The sequence below is a fragment of the Lucilia sericata genome, unplaced genomic scaffold (assembly GCF_015586225.1).
Source record: "Lucilia sericata isolate MDLA Ls3-8-SP2 unplaced genomic scaffold, ASM1558622v1 Contig000096F_arrow, whole genome shotgun sequence".
Classification (NCBI taxonomy): Eukaryota; Metazoa; Arthropoda; class Insecta; order Diptera; family Calliphoridae; genus Lucilia; species Lucilia sericata.
The window spans coordinates 510,115-533,937 of NW_023994128.1; the positions used below are offsets into that span (position 1 = coordinate 510,115).

A 23,823-nucleotide genomic window follows, 5' to 3' on the forward strand; every position below is an offset into this window, starting at 1 on the left:
ACACGAATTCATCAAATAAGCCGAGAACCTTGCTCTTACTCACAGAGAATACACTGTGGTAAATCAGGTATGAACAGAGTTTTTCCTGAAAATACCTGGACAAGATAAGTTTCATCCAGAATCATTCAACCCAACACACTTCTCATTCATCTGACACACTCAATAGAAAACAACATCCGACACACACCCTTTTCGTTAATTTGGGCTAAATCACATCCACAACGTGGATACCAAAGGAACCCAAACCAACCCACCAGCCAGGACAAAGTCCTGCGGGCCACTGGCCACTCGTAGATTTGGTTCTCTGGCAAATAATTCCAAAGAAGTTTGTCAATCTGTTTGTAATTTCTACAATATAATTTTCCGATCTCATAAAGTAAAAGCTCTGGATCCTTATAGATAGAGGAGTCGATTAAGCTATGTCTGTATGTTTGTTGAAATCAGTTTTTAGAAGATCCCAGATCCGAATCTTCAATAATTCTGTCGAGAAGTTTCCTATTGATAATCAGCAAAATTGGTCCATAAATATCAAAGATATGAGCAAAAATCTGAGACTATCTCTGAAAATGTCTTTAACAAATTACATATAAATAAAAGCATAATAAACAATAACAATGAGATAAACATCAACAATGTTTGTGGATAGGTAATACAGTTATATTTCTTTCTACGTAATACAGCTTACATAGAAACTTGTAGAGATACAAGTCGATGCCCGGAGATTCTTCAAAATGTACTTTTTGAATTGTCTATAATATAAGAGCCTGGAGTAGGTGAACACATTTAAAAGGGGACTATTTGGTACTTTTTCGGTTTTCAATTTAAAATTTTTTTAATTTTCTATAATATTGAACCTAGAAACATTATATTAAGCATGTAGAGCCCTGATTAGAGAACCTATAAAAGGGGACTTTTTGGTACTTTTGCCTTCTTCAATGAGTACCTTTTGAATTTTTTATAATATTGAACCAAAAAACATTAAATTAAACATTAAGAGCCCTAAGTCAATGCAAATCCGTAGATAATAATTTTTGATACTTTTTCGTTCTATGAATGGTACTTTTTGGTTTCTATGCATTCTTACACGCAGCAACCTGACTGAACAAAAATCTTTAAAAAGAGACTTTCTGGTACTTTTTTGTTTTATATTTTTTTTTGTAATAAAATTCGTACTGGCTGTTTTTTTTACACATCATGGAGAAGGGTATATAAGATTAGGCACAGCCGAATATAGAACTCTTACTTAAGTTATCTAAAAAAATTTACTTTAAATTTATAAATATGATAAGTATTGTTATTATAAAATTTAAAGTTCCTGTTCTTTATAGGAATGGATTAATTTATTTTAATCCATAAATAAGTTACTTGTGTCGAATATGTTTTTTACCGACATTCAGTGTTACCATATGTCAAGTTTTCCCATTTTATGCAAGTTTTTTGAGATTCAAAAAAGTTTTTAAGTTTTATTCCAATAAAAAAAGTTTTTTGAAAATTTATACAGTTTTTCAGTTTTTATATTATTTAATCAATAAATAAATTTAAAATAAAAAAACAATGTTTACCATTAACAAAATAATATTTTATACCATTAATATTCGAGATATTCCTAAAAACTGAAAAAAATTGACTGTTGTTGATGACCTTAATCTCTTAGAATAGACGTTAAGGACACAATGCACTTCGACCATATTGTAGAGATTTTGTGCAGCCCATTGGTTCACCATACTAGGCCAAATTCGCGCATGAAGATAAATGGATTAATCGGTGAGTGTTTGAAGACATCATCTGGGTCTGGGTAAGACAAAATCTTCGTGTTTCGAGTTCCCAATGACGGGTAGTTGCAAAAGTTCAGAGGTTTCCTCTTGTAGTACACAGAATCTACATAGATTCATCATGACATATCAAGTGTAAATTTATGGTGTCTAAGACCACAATATCCAGTAATTCCTTGCTACTGATGTTAAGGAAAAGTTCTGTACCAATTATCATTAAGCTATTTAAAATTCCTCAGTTTGCTCATTTTTTCACTAATTTTTCTTGGGTATTTTGTAATTTTAGTACAAAAAAAGTTTTTTTTGTTGAAAAAAAGTTTTTTTTCATAAAAATAAAAAGTTTTCTTCAAAAAATATATGGCAACACTGCCGACACTGTACATTTATATAAAATCACTTTAAATTTCCTACACATGCTTTGATAGTAGGTATATATGATTCGGCATAGTCGAATATTGCAATATTACTTTTTTATAAGAGGACAACTTAGAAAAATATCATGTGTTTATCGTATTTTTTTTTTTTTCAATTCCCTACTACTTTAGTTGAGCGTATAATTCGTTTAAGCAGCACTTTGCTTACAATTGCTTAAGAGGATTTTAATTTTTAGACAAAAAGAATGAAATTGCAGCAGGTTCAATACCAGATGTTTTGTAAAGAGATTTAGATACACTCAGAGAAAACTGGTTAGTGTAATATAAGCATAAAGCGAACTGCTGCTAACTATATACTTTCTATATATAAAGGATTTTATGTTTTGTTATAGCATTAAAGGTGTTGCATAAAATAGTAAACTTTAAAGTGATTGAATGTAAAAATTAAGTTTTTATTTTCTTTGAGTGTATAGTATATGACAAAACTTTAAGAATAGCCGCACTTTAAAAAAAAATGTCTTTCAAAGTTTGTTTAGCTTTTTTTCTACTGCAATTGAATTTCTTTTTATTTTTTGGAGGGTATTTTTTTAGCTTTTTACTTTTTTTGTGTTGTTATGGTCCTGCCTTTTTTCTATTTTTTTAATGTTTGAAGTTGTTTTTTACCCATTTTTTTTAAATGTTCGTTTTTTCTTGTTAAATATTCTGCCATGTTTTTTTTTTTTTTTTTTTTTTTTGCAACAATTTACTTGTTTATTTTATGTTTTTTCTTGTTGCACTTTGATTTATATTTTTTAATGCAATTTTTTTTATATGTTTTTTACTTGTTTATATTTTGTATATAGTTTGTAAAGATTTTCTGATTCAATAAAATAAATGCTATGTGTTTTTGGTTGTTTAAGTTCATATGATTTATATTTGATTGATTTTCTAATCCATTAACTTGAGTTGTTTCCTCGCTTGTATTTTATATTCTTTTAATTCCATTTTTGCTCTGGTGTGCTTATACCCTAAACACTAAAAAAGCGGTAGTTAAAGTTTTTCTCATAATATGTTACTGTTTCCTTTTAGATAATATGTATAACAGAAAAAAATATTATTTAAAAGTTCAAATTGCCTAAGAATACATATGGGTAATTCCATGAAAAGGTAAACCACGACTGAAAAAATAAAACCCGTATAACTTCTGCATTTTTGAAGATAATTCAACAAAATTTTGTATATGATCTTTTGTAGCACCAGAGACAAAGACTGTTGAAAATTTTTGAAATCGGTCTATTTTTACACCTCGCCGCCATACAAACGGACCTGAAAATATTACATTTTCGGTCATAATTCTGTTAATTATAATACTATCCCTTCAAAAATCGGCAGATCTAAAATGTTTATAAGCCTAAACCTTTGTGCCGATTTTCATAACGATTGGACCTCATTTGACCCTAGTTCCATTCTAAGTTTAATTTCAGAAAAACACTTAAACGTCCGTAACTCACCTCTAATCACTAGTATTATGATAAAATTTGGCACAAATAAGTTTTATATGAATTAAAATCACACCCTAGAATTTTATGAGGATCGGTCCATATTTGACCCTAGTCGCCATATAACTCCAGTTTTTTATTTTTATCTATAAATTGCTTAAACATGTATGTAGGTCGGCCATGTCCGACTGCACTTTCCTACTCCTTTTGATTTGTTGAAGTGTGTGTATGCATATATTTCCAAAATATATATTTTATAACCTAAAAAAAATCAGGAGAAAAATCTGTCACATACGCTGTTTCACGTACGATATTTAAATATGTTCATTATAAAATTATGTTAATTTCTTTTTTATTTAAAAATTATGGATTACTAATGAAAAATATGTCCCATAGTGTAAGAAATTAAAACAAAAAAGATACCCCTACAGAATTCGCAGATTTTCGTAAATATTTACATGTACTTAAAAAAAACTTACGTTTTTTGTCACGTATGATATCGCCATATTTTAATCCATATTTTGGAAAACAAGGTTCCGAATGGGATGATTTCTTTTGCAAATATAGTATTCTTTAAATGGAACAGAATGACAAAATTGTTTTCCAAGTACTCCTAATTGTACAAAATCTATACTATTCTGAAGGTGTGCGAATGTCACATACAATCGTATGGAATTGCCCATATGTTGGTTTGAAATAAGTTTTACCCCTACTAAATATTGCATTAAGTGCTTGTTTTTTTTTTTTTTGCTAATGTTAGCATTGTGTATTTTCAATTTTATTATCCTTTTGTAAAGGAGTATATACAATTTTACAATAAGATACACAAATCCTAAGTGCAAACTTCATATGAATAAACGAAAATTGAAAAAAATGCAATGTATTATTTCAATCCAAAAATCACTTGAATTGAATGTGATGTGGCGTGTTTTGAAGATAATGAGATAAATTGAAAATGATCAACTAAGGATTTGGAGAAAAACATTTCAATAATAGGTTTTTTTTTTGATATTTCGAGGAAGATTATTGGAAGGATTTTGATATTAATAAAACGAATTCAGAATATTATTATTCAATTTAAAAATAAATTGTGTACTGAACAGCTTACCTAAATCGGGACAAAACATTTCAAAATTTGGATCCAATCGGCATTATTATAGGATTTTAAAATATCTTTTTACTATTTTACTGCGTTTATTAATTCTTGTAGAAAAAATTGCTTGAAATCATTTTAAATTGTGCAATATTTTTGTTATAAAATTTATTTTTTTACATAGCAGGAATACATTTCCACGGTTAAAAATTGAGCTAAAAAGCGCTTCATTACTTCTAGTAGTTGTTCATTTATATATATACTTTTTTTATTGATATTCACTCATTTGCTGTCAAATTAACAAATGAATAATTCCTAACGCATGATTAAATTTTGACGAAAGAAAGACTTTTTAATGCTGGTATATTGTTGCTGCTGTTATTTTTTGACAAACATTTGTTGCAAACTAGCGTAATATAAACTGAAACTAAAAAAAAAAATGCCCCAACTAATGAAAAACTAACAATGGCATGGTGATGATGTTCATACTAAAAACGAAACACTAACAATTCATGTTGCAACAGAAAAAATCCTCCAAAAAAGAACGACAATTGTGAGAGAACCTTTTTGAAACTAAATTGCAAACAAAAAAAAAAAAAAAAAAAATATAAAAAAACATTAAACAATTTAGGTCGACCGTAATGTTAAACAAACACGCGGAAATGACACAAATTGCTCGAATAATATGGCCACAAAATATCAACAGCAACATGACCAACAACGCAATGAAAACATACCGAAATTATTTGAAACGAAGAAAAATATAACAAAAACACAAGATGTGACATCAAGGAATAATACGACATGTCCTAGAAGCATTTCATATACAAATTTAGAAAATGCAACTAAAGGCAACATCAACTACAACGATAATACAACAACATACAAGCTAAAAGGTTCATGGGCTTTAAGCCAAAGTAATGGGCAAATTGCCAAACAACTACAAGATGTAGAAAATGATCAAAAACAACAACAACAGCAACAACAACAAAGAGAACAGCAAAATATTGTCTTTGATTATGGCAGAAATAGAAAACTTAATGGTAGACGTAATAGTTCTGCATCTTCTACACCATCCACAAAAATAAAACGTTGGCATGTTGGCCATAAAGGAAATGATGTAACAAAAGATATGAAATTGGCTAAAAGCCTTTTGGGACCAAATCAATTGGCAACAAAAGCAACAGAAAACGAAACAGCAGTAGCAATGGTCGCCTTAACAAAGCAACACAATCAATTAGTTGGTGGCTCTACAAGCTTCTTAAACACTACTCATCGTCATCATCAGTTTCAACAACAGCAGCAGCAGCAGCAGGAGTTTAATGCAAATGGTGCTGTTGACTACTATGAGTTTAGTGATAATGATTCTACTGATGATGATGTTGTTGATTATCCTACTGTTGCCGAGAATGATAACGTTAGGGCAGACAACAATAGTTCTCATACCTTTACGCCAAGATTAAATAATAATAATTATAGAGAATCATGTCCAGCAGCTACAACTACAATTACCACACCAAAAGCACGTAGACCATCTAAGCAATGGTTCAAAAGAAAGAATTGGTTATCCCAGGATGATGACGATATTGTTGGTATTTCTGCTAATGCTGTCGGCAGTTATGGCAGTGCTAACGATGGCCTACAAACATTTCTACCCAATCAATTTCGCATGGAATTCTTGAGCAAGCAACAAAGCGATACTCAGCCAATTTATAGCCCTACCAACAGCGAGGCTACAACTAATAAAAATGTTAACGACCATTGTTGGCCAATAGAAACGAACAGCAGCAATCAAGCGGAAAATTATATTATCTACAACAATAATAATAATAACAGTTGCACAAGAACAGGCAGCAGCAATTGTATTATGTTGCAACAAAATGTAACTAATGAATATTCCAACAATAATTTAAATGACTTTGATGATTATGAATTTAACTACAATGATCATTATAACTTGGCTGACAGCAACAACAACAATAACAATAACATTAACAATACAAATGAAATATTCTATAATGAATTTCAACATTCATCTGACAAGGACAAACATTCTTTCAACATTTCTAAGGACATGCAATGTAACAATAGCAACAATGATGTTGATGCGGTTGAGGATAATGTTTACAGTACAAAAATACCTTTAGGCCAAGCAGTGATGTGCAAAGAATATAAGGAAAACCACAACATTAGCAGTAGCAACAACAATAGCAAATGTGCCACTAACCAACAGTCAGCAACATCATCCCCCACATTAACCGAACTTATGAAAATACGTTTAAAATCGAAAACTCAAGAAATAAGTAACCAACAAAATTTATCACCAACAACACAAATTAGAAATGCAACCAACTACACAGGAAAAACATTTTACAATAATACATATAATGCAAGGTCAGAGGATGAGCAGCAGCTAAGGAAGACGACATCCACGTCCCTACCAACATCAGCAACAACATCTTTCGAATATATTGACAATAACTCAGCAACAATAACGCTATCGTCGTCATCATCTCTTTTACCACCTACAACAACAACAACAATGGGTTCTCTTAATGTCATTCAAGATTTAGATGATGCTGGTAATACTCGACGACAACAACAGCTACAACAACACGAGCCTCATTTTATGCCACAACATCAACAATATTTGCCATCATCTAGTAAGGTTGCGGTTACAGCTGTTAATGAATACAACATCAGCAGCTGCAGCAGCAACAACCAGAGTCCTTTGTTAAATGACAGGTAAATGTTTAAAAACAACTTTGTCATCCAATGGCCGGGGGTGGATAAGAAAGGTTACTAAAAGCTTTTTAACCTGGGGTTTATTTCTACATTTTATTTATACTTAATTCCTTTATTCGTGATGATACTTGAAGGATTTTCAAAATTTATATTTTGAATTTATTAGTTTCTTTTGATCATGCAGGATATAATGTCAAATGTTTGAGTAGAAGATTTTAATTGCTAGTTTTTACCCTGAATAAATAGGTAAATATGTAGTACATATTAACAACAGCCATTACAAACTTTTTTGAATATGATGTGATTCACTTAAAAGTGGGATCGTATTTTTGTCAGTATTTTCTATACGGGACATACTTTTCACTATCCTCTAAATAATAACCCCTTTGTAAAGGAATTTTAATATTTATAAATGGCTTAAAAACGGCAATAAAATTTCACTTAAACAGGTCTTATCTTTTAGGGGTTTTATGTCAAGTGACCCAACTTTCGAAACCGATGTTGTCCGATCGTTTCAAAAGTTGGGTCATTTAAACTGAAATCTTTCATATACAGTACAACTTGAGTGACTGTAGCAATTTTGCTTAATTTTTTGTTTTCTACCTATTAATTTTCTGAAATAAATAACATGTTCATTTATGTCATGTTACAACTCTTATTTAAATTTCCATTTAAATTTTCTGTAGACATTTTTATTTAAATACAAACTGACAGGTGTTAAGTATTGCTGTTATAGTTTTCAAAATGATTTTAAACTTTTACAATTAATATGTAGATATATATTAGAGTGTCCCCAGGAATAGCCTTTTTAAGAAATTCATATAGGAGTACCTCGATTGAGAGGTATTAATGTACTGAACACGAGAAAGATAAAAAATGTTTTTTTCGAATGGTCCATACCAACTACTGAAAATCCTGATCTCAGTATAATTTGTGAAAAATAAAATATCTTCGATTTTTTTTAAAATGGACATCAAAAATTTCGCTGATTACGGGAAAAAATAATATTATTTTTTTTTTATTTTTGGTCCACAAATTGATTTTTAGTGGGTTAGAGGGGCCTTTTATTTTCACTCTTTCTAGAAATATTGATACCTATTTCGATAAAGAAGGACAATTGTCGTAATTTTTAGCATTTACAGAAAAATTTTAAAAGTATACTAGTCGGCTCTGAGTCGATTTTGCTATGTCCGTCTGACTGTCCGTCCGTCCGTCCGTCCATCTGTCCGTCTGTGTGTCCATGTAAACCTTGTGCGAACGCTACAGGTCGCAATTTTCAAGATAATTGGATGAAATGTGGTACATACTCTTCTTTTGGCCCAAGGACGAAGCCCATTGAAAATGATTAAAATCGGTCCATTATTTTGAATAGCCCCCATACAACCGTACCCCCAAATAGGTCTTTTGAGCTCATAAATATGTTAAATGTTCTTGTATCACTTCAAAAATCGGCAAAACTTAGTATTATATAAGTCTTTATGATACTACTGATTTTCGTAATGATCGAGCCTCATTTGACCCTATCCCTCATACAAAGTCCTCTTCAGTAAATGACTTGATGACCAAAATTCACTTATAAACACTAATAATTACACGATGATATTCTGCGTAAATAACTTATATAGACATCTACCATCCTCTACCAACATTTATAAGCATATTAACCGCCGGTCCATTATTTTGAATAGCCCCCATACAACCGTACCCCCCAAATAGGTCTTTTGAGCTCATAAATATGTTAAATGTTCTTGTATCACTTCAAAAATCGGCAAAACTTAGTATTATATAAGTCTTAATGATACTACTGATTTTCGTAATGATCGAGCCTCATTTGACCCTATCCCTCATACAAAGTCCTCTTCAGTAAATGACTTGATGACCAAAATTCACTTATAAACACTAATAATTACACGATGATATTCTGCGTAAATAACTTATATAGACATCTACCATCCTCTACCAACATTTATAAGCATATTAACCGCCTGTCCCCATTTAACCCCTTTGAATTCAGGTAAAAATGAAATTAAATATTATTAAAAAAATATTCAACATTTTTAACATAATTACTGGTGTAGGTTATCATATAGTCGGCCATGCCCGTCTATAAATTCTTACTTGTTTAGATTATCTAGAAATTTATATGCTCCTAATAATACACTAAATGTCGTTTTGCGGTCCATAAATACACTAACCAAAATTTTAATTATTTTTTCAACGATAAGATCAAAATTATAGAATTTTTGAGAACGCAGAAAATTTTTTTGAACTATTGTTTTGAAATCAAGATTTTCAATCGAAGTAGAGAACTGAGGACCTTTTAAAAAAAATATTTCTTATTTTTGTCGTATCTGTTATGCATATTAAACCGCATTGTTTGGGAGGTATTCCTCCCAAAAAGTGGTCCACGGGACACCCTAATATACATACAAACATACATACATATTTAAATTTTTTATTTATTATCATTTTTTTAAATTTATTTTTAAACACTTTTATGTTTGTTGGTCTGTAGAAAACATTTCAAATACAACAGATGGGTGTCAATTTATTGTGATAGTTTATTGACAGAAATACATACAAATGTAAATATGTAATAAATAAAACAGTTAAAAAAACTATTAGTTAAATAGGTTTATTTAATTTGATATGTACTATTTTTCTAATAAATTTGTATTAAATCCCTTATGTAATACATGCGGGAATCCAGCTCCAGCATTTGGGGGGGAAGGGGTTAAATTTAGTTTTTATTTATATTCTTTTTTTCCGTTTTTCCTCATTTTTATATTTTGTATGAAAAATGTTAGGTTTTTTTGGGGGGGATCCGCGTCTGATGTAATATGAGCTCCAAATCCTTATTCAGGTTTCGGGTTGTACAGTGAAATATCGGTCGATTACAATCATTTTCAAAAGGATTCTTCTTTAGGCCAAGCAACCCGTATGTGTCTAATTTAATCTAATTATTTTGAAAATTGTGATTATACTTTGGTTCCAAATTATCGACAGATATCGCTATTCTTAGCCAAATAGTATACTTAAAGGTGGGTGTAGAACGACTATTTCAATGCGTTACAAACATCAGGAGAAACCCATAATACCCACCTGAGGGTATTAAACTTTCGAGGCCTCCTCGCTATGAATAAATTCCATGAAAGTGCAAGTTTTACATTTACTAACAACTTTTATTACATTCCCTCGTACGATTTTTTTCGAACTTCTTCTCAAGAAATAAATCAACTTGATTCAATCACTGCACATGAATGCATTTTATTGATTTTTTTTGTATATGTATGTTGTATAACAAATGAAGATGAATGAACAAAGAAAGAAATCCACAAAAAAATATATGAATTTTTATTTTATTTATTGTGGCATTGTCATATAACTCAATAAAAGCAACAACAAATTATTATTAGCAAATGATATAAAAGTTGCAACAAAATGTTTGACTTACATAAACTAAACAACAATATAAATGTTCAGCTAACAACAATTGCAGGGGTAAATGTTGCAACAACATAGTATATGCATCGAACATGTACATTTCTTTCATTTAGTTTATTTTTTCACTTTTCAACGGACAACTTACATACATACGTACATACAATACATAATGATTGACTAACTCTAATAAAACGACAAACGATCGTAAAGATTGTGTCATACAGCGAGACAAAAAATGTAAAGAAAATAAGTAAAATTATTAAAAAAAGCTTGTAAGTGCAACAACATATTATGGATCAATTGTAAAGAAATATTCATTGTATCGATTGTAAATAAATAATTTTAGAGCATCTTGTGGTTGTTGGATTGTAATGATACATTTTTTGTTTGTTTGTTTCTTGTTGTTAAATTTTTTATTTGTATTATTATATGACAATAACTATATAATCTTTATAATGATGATGTTCTGCTTCAGTGGCACTTAAGAATGTGTGGCACATTGTATTTTTGTTTTCTGTTGTATATTTAATGCAGTAAATTTTTATTTTCTCTTTTTTATTATTTCTCTACAATCATCACTTTTTTTATTTATTGATTTGCAAACAAGAAGCAAATTTAATGAAAGTGAAAATCCCAGAAATAAAAAATATTTTTGAATAAATATTGTAGATATAAATAAATAAGTAAATGCTAAATGGATTTTTTCTGATAATATTGAATACTTTGCTGTGAAGTACTTCTAGAAAAATGTGGTCAAAGTGTTTATTATAGGGATTTTCTTTGGAAAATGGCAATGTAATTTAAGTGCATTCACATTTATCAAAAATTTAGAAAGGCAAACATTTTTTATAGGCAATTTTGACTTGTTTATATCGGATTTTTCATAATGATAATGTTTTATTGACTAATTTGTATAAAACTTAATTACGCAAAATATACGCTGAGGGGCTAGGTGAAATAATGCACTGATTTCAACAATTTTTAACAGCCTTCTTTATTGGATCCAGAGAATGGTTGCGCCAAATTTTATCAAATTATCATGAAAACTGCGTCCTGGAGCGTGCGCACAAGGTTTACACGGACATACAGACGGACATAGCTTAATCGAATCAGAAAGGTATTCTATACCGATTTATTGATGGTATTTACTTTTTTAAAAATGTTATTTGTGCAGAATTTCATCGTGATACTAGTGTTTATTAGAGAATTGTGGACATTCAAGTCATTTTCTGAAGGGGACTTTGTATGGGGGCTAGGGTCATATATAAGGCCCGATTATTACGAAAATCGGGAGCATTATATAAAACTAAGTTTTGCCAAGTTTTATAGAGGTACTAGAACATTTAACATAATTAGGAGGTTAAAAGACCTATTCGGGAGGTTCCGTTGTATTGACCGATTTTAATTATTTTCAATAACGTTCGTCTTTGGAACAAAAGAACGTGCCAAATTTCATCAAATTATCTTAAAAATTGCTACCTGTAGCATGTGCAGAAGGTTTACATGGACACACATATATACAGATAGACGGACATAGGTTAATCGATTCAGAAAGTGATTCTGAGCCAAGGTGTTGGATCAATATTTTTTGGTGTTATAAACATCTGTACAATACCGTTCCTACTATAGTGTGTTTCATAGCTTTAATATTTAAAACCATTCAAAAAGTACTAATAGAAGTACGGAAAAGTAACAAAAAATCACTTTTATAGATTTTCATTCCATCAGAATACATGTATGTCTAATTATATATTTATAGGTTCAATATTGCACAAAAACCAAAAATGTGCCAGTTAAAGAACGAAAAAGTACAAAAGTCCTCTTTTATAATTTGTCATTTACTCCGGGATCTACATGCTTAATTTTATGTTTCTAGATTTGAAGAACGAAAAAGTACCTTTTTAGAGGTTCTCAATTTTTGATGAAATTTTGAGAGGTTGTTTCTGATTTTTGCTATATCTCCGTTATTTGTGAACACAGACAGATAGGTAGACGGACATAGCTTAATCGACTGCGCTATCTATAAGGACTCGGAATAAACATATACATATCAAACATATTATAGAAACAACAAACGAAATGACAAACTGAAACATACCCTTCTCACGATGGTGAAGGGTATAATAGCAGACAATATGCAAACAGAAACGGACAGTTATTTAATTGCACTAAATTAGAAGTTACATTACATTAAAATAACTTGTAAGATATGTACCCCTATATCCGTACACGGCTACTGGCTATAATCATGCGTTCTAGAACTAGTTGTGGAACTAATACAATTTTTGCTGGGTAGACGTTTTTAATTTTATTTATTATTTTCAGACGCCTTAGTCTATTGTAACTTTAAACTATAATTGACTAGATTTTTTTATTTAAACAATTAAATAATTAAGGAAACAAAACCAGCGTAAGCAGAACATGCAACATAGAAGTAATGAAAAAGATATTTTTAACAACTAGTTAGACACATTTTCACCTTGACACCTTGTAATATTAAACCCAGTACCAATAATTTTTTGAAGTCTCAATGTTATATGGTGATAATAGATGTGTGGACAAAAACAAAATAATAATAATAATAATAATAATAATAATAATAATAATAATAATAATAATAATAATAATAATAATAATAATAATAATAAGAACTTCTTGAAATCAAATAATATCAAGTTGAATACCACTAAAACCAAAAAAGGGTGGTAAAAGAACAAAGAGCTCATATTTATTTATGTTCTCATATTCATTTATATTGTTGTCTGTGAAACAATGCTTATATGTTCACAGAAAAAAATGGAATTCAAAATCAAACAAAAAATTCATAAAGCCAAGTATTTTTTTTACTAAAATAGGACCTATCACGAAATTCGTAAAATCAAGTACTCAAATTCGTAAATTCTTTATTGAAAAAATTTCAGGATTTTTCTTATTAAAATAATATACTATTTACGAAAAACATTAATAAATAATCGCAACATTTCCAAACAATTATTTTACTGAAACAATAACACAAGTTATTAGTATTTGTACTGAAATTCAAGCAAATATGTTATCTGAAACAGTTAAATTATTTATTGTATTTTGGCAATAATAATAAGAAAATTTTTTATTGAATCTATAAAAATTTTGTTAAAAAATATATACTAAATTTTAACAAAAATTTTACAAAAAATATTTAAAACTAAAAGTAGTAAAAAAATTACATATATACTTACAACATTTTTAAGAAAACGTTTCTAATTCTAGAAACTATTATTTTGTACTGTGAAAACTGAAACACTTATACATTAAATGTTATAAACCAAATAAGAATTATATCAATTAATTTTAGTACATTCCAAAACTGGTTTTATTGTTGTATTCCATATGCTGACATAAAAATAAAACTCAAACAAAAACATTTATTGAATCAGTAAAAATATTTACTGAAAGTTAAATTTATTTCAATAAAGTGTTTGTTAGAAAATATTTTCCTTCTGTGTGAACATCAAACAAATTCGTTATAAACCCAAATAAAAATATTTATAAAAATCGAAATTAAATTTAAGCAAACGATTGTTAAGAAAAAAATTGTGCATATTTTTTTCTGTGTTTGTAATGTTTTCAAAATTATCAAAAAGTTTAAATTAATAAGAATAACGCATATATATAAAAATGTAGCGTTACTGACTGACTGATTCATCATCGCACAGCCCAAACGGATGAAATTTCATCATTCCACTGAGGAGGAATTTTTGGAAATTTGTACATTTAGGGGTAAAAAAAGAAAAAAAAACGGGTAAAACAGGAATTCTTAATTATCTTAGCCAATATTAGTGATACAAGAAAAATTTTAAATGCACCTGTATCTACTCTTAAAATAAGCAGATGGGTGTCTATTACTTTTTTGAAATTCGTACTTTTAAGGCCCGAAAATGTGTAACAAAGGTGATTTTAGTGCCTTTTTGGCCGTTTATAACTTTTTAAAATTTTTGTAAAAATTTTGAATATATCTCCCAAAATTAGGAGAAACCAGTTTCGTACCTTTTTAAACTTCAGTCCTTTTTGGGTGTAAAAGGGAGAAAATTGTATTTTTGGTACTTTTTTAGCACATTAAGAAAACTTTTTCGATTTATTGAAGTATTCCTATTAAATTACGAACTAACTGTGTAATATTTATTGAAACAAAATTTTTGCTATTTCACTTGGGGAAAAAAGTACTAAAAAGTGGAAAACGGGAAATTTAATTTTATTCAATCTTATTGAGCCAATTTTTATAAAATTTGAAAATGTAGTTTATTTACTCACACAGAATAAGCTATTAGTATATTATTTTAGAATTCGAGTACTAAGGTCTATATAGGACCAAATTCGAGTAAATTGTTTGGTACTTTTTGAAAGCACAATTTTTCTGGAACAACTAAACGCAGATTTAAATCGTTTGAGTTTTATCTGTGATATATAGATTTAAATACGGAACATTTTGTAAACTTAATTCTCAAAAAAGTATATTTCTAAGCGAAAAGGGGAGAAATTGTACTATTTTTATTAGTACTTTCCACTAAGGTAGAATTTATTCCACTTTTGGTACTTTTTCTTGCTTCAAGTGATACTCTGTATGTTCAAACCACATGATTATTAAACATGCATGGCCCTCATTGAATTAGGTTCTTTAAGAGAGAATTTTTTAGTACTTTTTATTTCATAAATGGTACTTTTTTAATTTTCTAAAATATTCAACCTAGGAACATAAATTTTAACATACATGGTGTTGATTGAATAATATTCTGTAAGTGGGAACTCTTTGGTACTTTTCCATTCTTCAAATGGTACCTTTTGGATTCTCTATAATGGTTAACCGGAACTCATGACACACGGTTCATATTAAATGAGAATTTATTGACAGAGATTTTTGTACATTTTCGTTTTTCCTATGGTACTTTTTGATATTTTTACGATATTGAACATAGAAATATAAAATTTAAAATGTAAGGATCTTAGTGAGAAATAGAAATATAAAATTTAAAATGTAAGGATCTTAGTGAGTGAGAATCTACTGAAAGGGACTTTTGGTACTCTTCATTCATCAAGTTATATTTTTCGAATTGTATATAATATTGAAAACAGAAACATAAAATTGTTTATTAAATGAGAATCTATAAGAGGTATTTTATAGTACTTTTTTCAAATAGAAGTTTTTTATAATGTGGAAGCTAAACGAATGAAACTGTAATTGTTAAATATAGCGCTATTATATAATTTTATTAAATTATGTTAAATCTAAAATAATCCTGTTTAAGCGTTTTCTCCTTTAACAATTTAATAGATGTGTGTGTGTGTTTTCTAATATGACACTACATTTATTGAAAAATTTAACAAAACTCTTGCTAAAATCACTCACATTACAACTTTTGGTTCAATTTAACAGAAATTCATTATTTGGTATTTAGAAACTAAGCTTTTAAGTAATGTAAATGATTTTAACTAATACACACTCACTTACGGACATACACATATTCACAAAAACCCACAAACTCCCACGCACATACTCAGTAAAGGAAACTAGAAATGTTATATTCTCATGGACATAGTCACACTCTGTTTAGTTATAGCTAATGGAAAAGTTGTAAAAATGTCCTTTTTTTATATACATATATAGTTACATAAACAAAGCCTGTATGAGTGTTGACTGTATATTTGAACTTTATACATTCTGTTGCTTATATAGCATACTTTCGTGCGTATGTTATATATAAATAGCTGTTGATGTTGTGTTTAATATGTGTATATTTTTGTACTTTACCCTTACACTTACATTTACTTAGTCACACAGACAAACATTATAAAGTTTAGTTCCGAAAATTGTTGGGTTTAAATCACTTTTATGTCAACAGTAACTTGTTACTTAATTTTCTTCCTTTTTAAGAAATTTCTATTGTTGGTTTTTCTATTTGTATGTATGTGTAAGCTTATCTACAATATTGTGTTTTTGGCCAGTTAGTTTAGTTTATTGTTAGCTTAAGATTATGTATGTATTTAGTATATCATCATCATTTTGGAGCCCTCCAGCTTCTTGAGATGGGTATAAACAAATTTGTCATTCCGTTTGTAATATCTATAATATAATTTGCCAACCATATAAAGTATATATATTCCGAGTCCCTATATATAGTGGACTCGACTAAGTTATGTCCGTCTGTCTGTCTGCACATGTGAGTGTTTGTTGAAATCAATTTTCTGAAGACCCCAAATATATCCGGTACCCAAATCTTCAACAACTCTTTCAAAATCATCATAATCACTCCATAAATAACGGATATTTGAATTTTCTATAATATTGAACATAGAAACATAAAATTTAGCATGTAGAGCCTGGAGTAAATGATAACTTATGAAGCCTTTCTGTTCCAACTGGAATTTTTTATATTTTTGACAGAACTGACAGTTTCCTTTAACACACTTTTGTGTTTTGATACAGCCGAATATAGAACTCCTACTTGTTTTTCATTTAAACGTGGGAAGTTTTAAAAATAATTTCGTAAACTAAAAGCTAATAATTTATTTAAATATCTTTTGATTCTAATACCGTATAAATGTCACAATAATGATCTAAACTTGAGTTTTTATATTATACAATGTATGTCTATGTGTGAGTATCTCAATAACTGTGTAAATGTCTAAATGTATGTATTTATGTTGCTAATACTTTAGTTATCAACAAAAACAAAGAAAGTTTTAATTGGCTTTCCGGAAGTTTGTGGTTTTATATTGTAATCTTCAATAAGATTTTATTTTATTTACACTGACGCTTATGTTTGTATGTACATATGTATGTATGTATATATGTATTTATATTTGTGTTATTCCTTTTTATTTTAATTTTAAACTAGTTAACATTGTGTCTGTATTGCGTATTAAACTTTTCCATTTAAATATTTTTTTATTATATTTTAAGAACTTAATTGTTTAGAAAAATACCAACAGGGTTTTAAATAGAATTTTAGGTTTTAGGGAAAAGTTTGAAGATGTACTGAAATTTGTTAAAGTTATTATAATATTGAGAGTTAGGAAATATTTCATTTTTTATTAATTAGATTAAAATACCTAACGCAAATATTCGTTAGGTATTACATATTAAAAATATCCTAATTTTCGAAAAATAATTTAATTTTGGGGAAAAAAATCGTGATAATATGTCTAATGGGGGGAATTATCAATCAATGTTTAGTTTAAAAAAATTTAATATTAATGTTTTTTAATTCCATGACTATATAAACATTTTAAATGAATCTGTGCTTTGCTTTTTTTAATATCTCGCCTGTAATTAAAATTTTAATTTATTTAAATAAAAATGACACTTTTTATTCAAGTATTTTGTTATTTAATGACAATAGCAAAAAAAAAAAAAAAACAGTAGCTAATTAATTTAACACATTCGTTCATTCATTCAGCACTTTTGTTAAAAATGTGATGTTGTTCTGCTAAATGATTATAATCGACACTATTTTTTAAGCTGCATGTAAACAGATACCAGCGAATAATACTCGAACAATGAGAACAACAACCACATCAATAACAAAAGCTGGCAACAAAAGTCAAATGACAAACTTAATACGTTTAAAGAATAAAAGCCATAAAAACACCAACCAACAAGTACAAAAAAAAAAAAAAATATGAAAATAGCAGACACAGACAGACGGACGGACATAGAGAAAATAATTCAAGTATAAAGTGTCATATTGACATTTATTTGATATTGATATGTTACTGTCAAATGACTAACAATGACCCAATCAAGCAGCAACATCAATAGTAATTTCATCAATAACAATCCATAGTCGGGATTGTTGGCCATACATACAGAGATACACTGAAAGCAAAAAAAAAAAAAAAAAAAAAAAACAGAAACACTTTTACGCACACAACACTCTCTTTCACTAACACACAATAGTGAAAGAGGAAAAAAAATAATAAAATTAATGACGCGTAACTAACGTTATTGAAGATTGTCATATAAGTTCAAAATCAACATCATCATTAACATTAACAGGAGAGCAACGGCAGCAATAATATACAGGCGACACATAATGTGACACAGACATGAAACGATGATTAAAATAGTCAAACAGTATGTGTGAAAAAATAACAATATAAACGGAATTGTGAATCAAGTTAAAAGCCACAATATCTCCAATAATATGTGAATACTAATGCCAACACAAACACCAATGACAACAATGCTAACAATAACAACGAAATACATTATAATAAAGTGAAGCTGTAGCAGCAGTAGTAATAATAAGGATGTTTGAAACCAAATACATTTATCTGACAAAATTCCGAAGTATAATTAAAGTATACAAAATATAATATTCATATGTATGTATGGGCATGTGTAGATATTTGGTCATAGGTATGTATTTATGTACATATGTATGTATGAGTTGTATAAAAGTTTTTTTATTAGATTTTTAATTTTTACAATATAATATTCCGACCATATTCAGTACATACATATGTATGTGTAAATTCTGGATCCTTATAGATAGCGGAATGTATTAAGCTATGTACCTTTGTATATTTGTTGAAATAAATTTTCTGAAGGCCTTTGGGATCCATGTCTTCAATAATTCTACCAGCTTTGACATCCATACGATCATATGGGGACAAAATGGGTGGCTTAGCTATTGTGGTCGTGGTACCTCCCACATAAAGAAAATCTTAAATTAGAATATCTGAAAAAATATGTATAAGAGTTATAGTTTTCTAATTTTGACGGACCCACTTTAGTGTCAATATGAGTAATTCTAAAAATGGGCGAACTATTAATAGGGGGCATGGCACCCCCCATATGAGTTTTGTACAAAAATTCATTTATCTAAGAAACTATTAGAGGTAGAATCTTCACGAACAACTTTGAAATCCATATGAACATTTGAATGAAAAATGGACAGACTAGAAATAAGGGCGGTATGGGAGGTACCCCATAAAATCATTATATCCCAGGTACCCCATTAAATCATTATATCTGACAAAAAATGGATAGACTAACAATAGGGGGAGAGGGTACACCCCGTATGAATTAAATACATAAATTAGTTTATCTGGCAAACTATTAGAGCTATAATCTTAAAATTAAGCACGAAGAACGTTCACGTCTATGTGAAATTGTAGGCCGATAAAAATTATATACAAAAATTCTTATATCTGAGAAACTATTAGAAATAAAATCCTCAAATTTTGCAGGAAAATCTTTGACATCAATTTGGAGGCCTAGCAATTTATGTTAAATAAAAAATTCTTATATCTGGGAATCTATTAGAAGTAGAATCTTCAAACACATAAATGTTTGGAAAAGTAAATACAAAAATTCTTATGTCGGAGAAACTATAAGAGTTGGAATCTTTTAATTTTGCATGGGCAGCATTGAAATCCATACTAACGTTTGGAAAAAATTTACAATTGTTGTCTGGTATCTCCATATGAATCAAACACAAAAAATAGTATATCTGGAAAACTTTTAGAGCAAGAATCCTCAAAATCCGTAAAGTGAAATTTGAATTTGTATTGTGATTAGGGTAGCAAAGCACACTGGGTATAGCTAGTATTTCTATAAAATATAGATTTTGTATGTACACATATTGTTATCTAGACATATTTATATGTCGTAAGTAAAGAAAAGGTATGAATATGTGTCGTTGGTATGTTGACATGTCATTTATGTATGTGTTTAGCTCATAAAAAAAATCAAAATTTCATTACGTATACGCACTGAACAACACAACTCCTGAAAAATAAAAATAAACTTACGCCAAAAATTCTTGTTAATTTTTGCTGATTTAGCTTTATCGAACTCAAATGGTTGTCAAATATCTCTGACAATTGTTTCAAATTTTCTTACACTTAACTATACATACATTTATAAATGGAGTAAGTAGAACTGATGAAGAAATATCTTTCAATAACAGTCTATCTACTACATGATGATGTAGCCAATGCAAATGATTCAATACGAACATATTCGTTTACAGATATGAGCTTCAATACATACATATGTCGAGTTATGTAGATGGATAAAACAAAACCACAAAATACTAAGAATATCTTGACTAAGCAGCTTTATATACATATGCAGCTACGAATAAGTACACTCCCTTCTTCATTTATCTTATATTGAGTGTCAATTGTACATGAATACAATTCAGTTTATTTGAGGTTTTATTGACATGCCAGAAAATAATGTCATAGATTATGTCAAAGATTTCATGTAGATTTTGTGTCATCTAAGTCAGAAATTTATATTTTACTTATCTTTTATCTCTCGTATAGGTTTGAGGACAAAGGTTTTGAACTGAAACAGTTTCTTAAATTAATATTTTGTACAATACACACACATTGTTGCTATATATAAGGATGTTAGTAATATATAAGCAATTAACACAAGCTTTAAAACTTATAAAATCGATTTAATCTTTGTGTATATGTTTGTATTAAATACCACAAAATTTTAATATTTAATTAAACATTTTATAATTTCTATTTTTAGCAATAAAAGTCTGACATTTTAATTTCGTTTACTCTCCACTAAAATTAGCCATAAAACAACCTTTATAATGACTATGAAAATATTTTATTTCTTTTTGTTTTCCTGAGGAATGTTTTCCTCTCAAAACTTCAGCTTCACTTCCTTTTTCCTTTTTATTTAAATATGTATTAAAAGGACTAAAATAAATTATGTTGTGGATAAATCTATGGTTACCTAAAAATGTGTATGGGTGTGTGTGTAAGTGGGAAAGTTTGTGTTTGTAACGTAATTATAGTGATGAAGGTTCAAGTGATTCATTTTCCTTGTTATTGGTTTTCGTAACAATATTTCACATACAATCACACACACACATACGCTCATTATAATCAAAAAGGACAATTTTTAGTGAAACAAGAATACTTTAAGTAAAATTTATTGACATTTACATTTTCACATACCCATTCATGTGCGAACATACTCGCACAAAATCGTTTATAATTTTAGTTTATATTACTTAAAGTTCACTTTAGGATAAGACACTGTTAGAAATTCGAATAAGGGAACATTTCAAAAACAAAATTTTCCATGATTTGTAGAGGGAATTGATACAGAATTTATCCCATGATTTGTTCTTTGGTCAAAATTGTAAAACATTCTACTGATAAATATTTATCGACACATTTTCATTTTATAGAAAATTTAAATAAATTTTCTTTTTATTAAAAATTTTTTGAAAATTTTTCTTTACATAGAAAATTTTGGATAATTTATACTTTTAAAGAAAATTTTGCAAACAAAATTTGGAAAATATTGGAAAATTTTCAATAAATTTTCTTTTTATAGAAAATTTTCAATAAATTTTCTTTTTATAGAAAATTTTCAATAAATTTTCTTTTTATAGAAAATTTTCAATAAATTTTCTTTTTTTTTTTAGAAAATTTTCAATAAATTTTCTTTTTATAGAAAATTTTCAATAAATTTTCTTTTTATAGAAAATTTTCAATAAATTTTCCTTTTATAGAAAATTTTCCATAAATTTTCTTTTTATAGAAAAATTTTAATAAATTTTCTTTTTATAGAAAAATTTTAATAAATTTTCTTTTTATAGACAATATTCGATAAATTATTAAAAAAAAATATTTTTATAGAAAATTATGGGTAAAATTTCTTTTTATAAAACATTTTCGATAAATTTCCTTTTTGTATAACATTTTTTTCTTTTTCTAGAAATTTTTCGATAAATTTTATTTTTATAGAACATTTTAAATTAATTTTCTTTTTATAGAAAACTTTTCGATAAATTTTCTTTTTATAGAACATTTTCGATAAACTATCTTCTTGTCGAACATTTTCAATAATTTTTTTTTTATAGAAAATTTTCAATAAATTTTCTTTTTATAAAAAAATTTTCAATAAATTTTCTTTTTATAGAAAATTTTTGATAAATTTTATTTTTATAGAACATTTTAAATGAATTTTCTTTTTATAGAAAACTTTCGATAACTTTTCTTTTTATAGAAAATTTTTGATAAATTTTCTTTTTATTTTACAACATTTTCGATAATTGTTTTACAGAAAATATTAAATAATTTTTTTATTTATTAAACATTTTCAATAAATTTTATTTTAATAGACAATTTTCGATTTTTTTTTTTAATAGAAAATTTTGGAAAAATTTTGTTTTTATAGAAAATTTTCTATTCATGAAACCACTTAATTCAAAGGATGTGAAGTATAGTTTTTATGTATTTTAAGTATATTTTAAGAGTTATGTATACACAGTGTGTACCCTGCAGTTCGACAAAAAGTCAATTCATCCGAAAAAGACAGTGATTTCCACTGATGTCTAACCATCTGATTGGCTCTAATACGTCTTTCGTCACGGATGTACTCTTTGTAAACGAGTGTGAAGATAATCGTCACTTTAGTGTCCCTTTCGTAAGCGAGACAGGGGACACTTAAAAAGCACTTGTCTGCCTCTTCGTAACCTATGGGGTGACGATTGACTTCCTCGTAGGACAAGCACATGTTAAAATAGCTAGTCACCTGGACAGTCGGTGGCTAGTTGGAACCCTATGTGGTAGGTTAAATAGGGAGTTCGGGACTGTCCGACCGAACTGCTGGGTATATATACATACGTGTACAAGCATGTATGTGTTTATTATAAAAGATCTTATAAATGAGCTGTACAGTGACACCAACAGTTTGCGGTTGTTGCAGTGGTAGTTTAAGTCTATGAATATTAGTTATTTTCACATATAAATATATACATACATATGTGTGTGTTGAGTGTCCTTTATACACATACATGTGTGTGTTAGTATTTTCTAATAGAACATATGTTAAATGGTCCCTTTTTGCTTGTCGTCATTATTATTGTTGTTTTTTGCTACTGCTGCTGTTGCTGTTC

At 28.4% G+C, this 23,823-nt stretch overlaps 1 protein-coding gene across 1 annotated transcript in view; it reads left to right on the forward strand.

Annotated features, from left to right (window-relative positions):
* Positions 1 to 23,823, forward strand: part of LOC119599903 (probable serine/threonine-protein kinase DDB_G0282963) — a 338,233-nt gene that overhangs the window by 202,749 nt on the left and 111,661 nt on the right. The window contains exon 7 of the mRNA XM_037949845.1: positions 5,349 to 7,462. Within this exon, the coding sequence (XP_037805773.1) occupies positions 5,349 to 7,462 (2,114 nt within the window). The remainder of the gene's footprint in view (positions 1 to 5,348; positions 7,463 to 23,823) is intronic.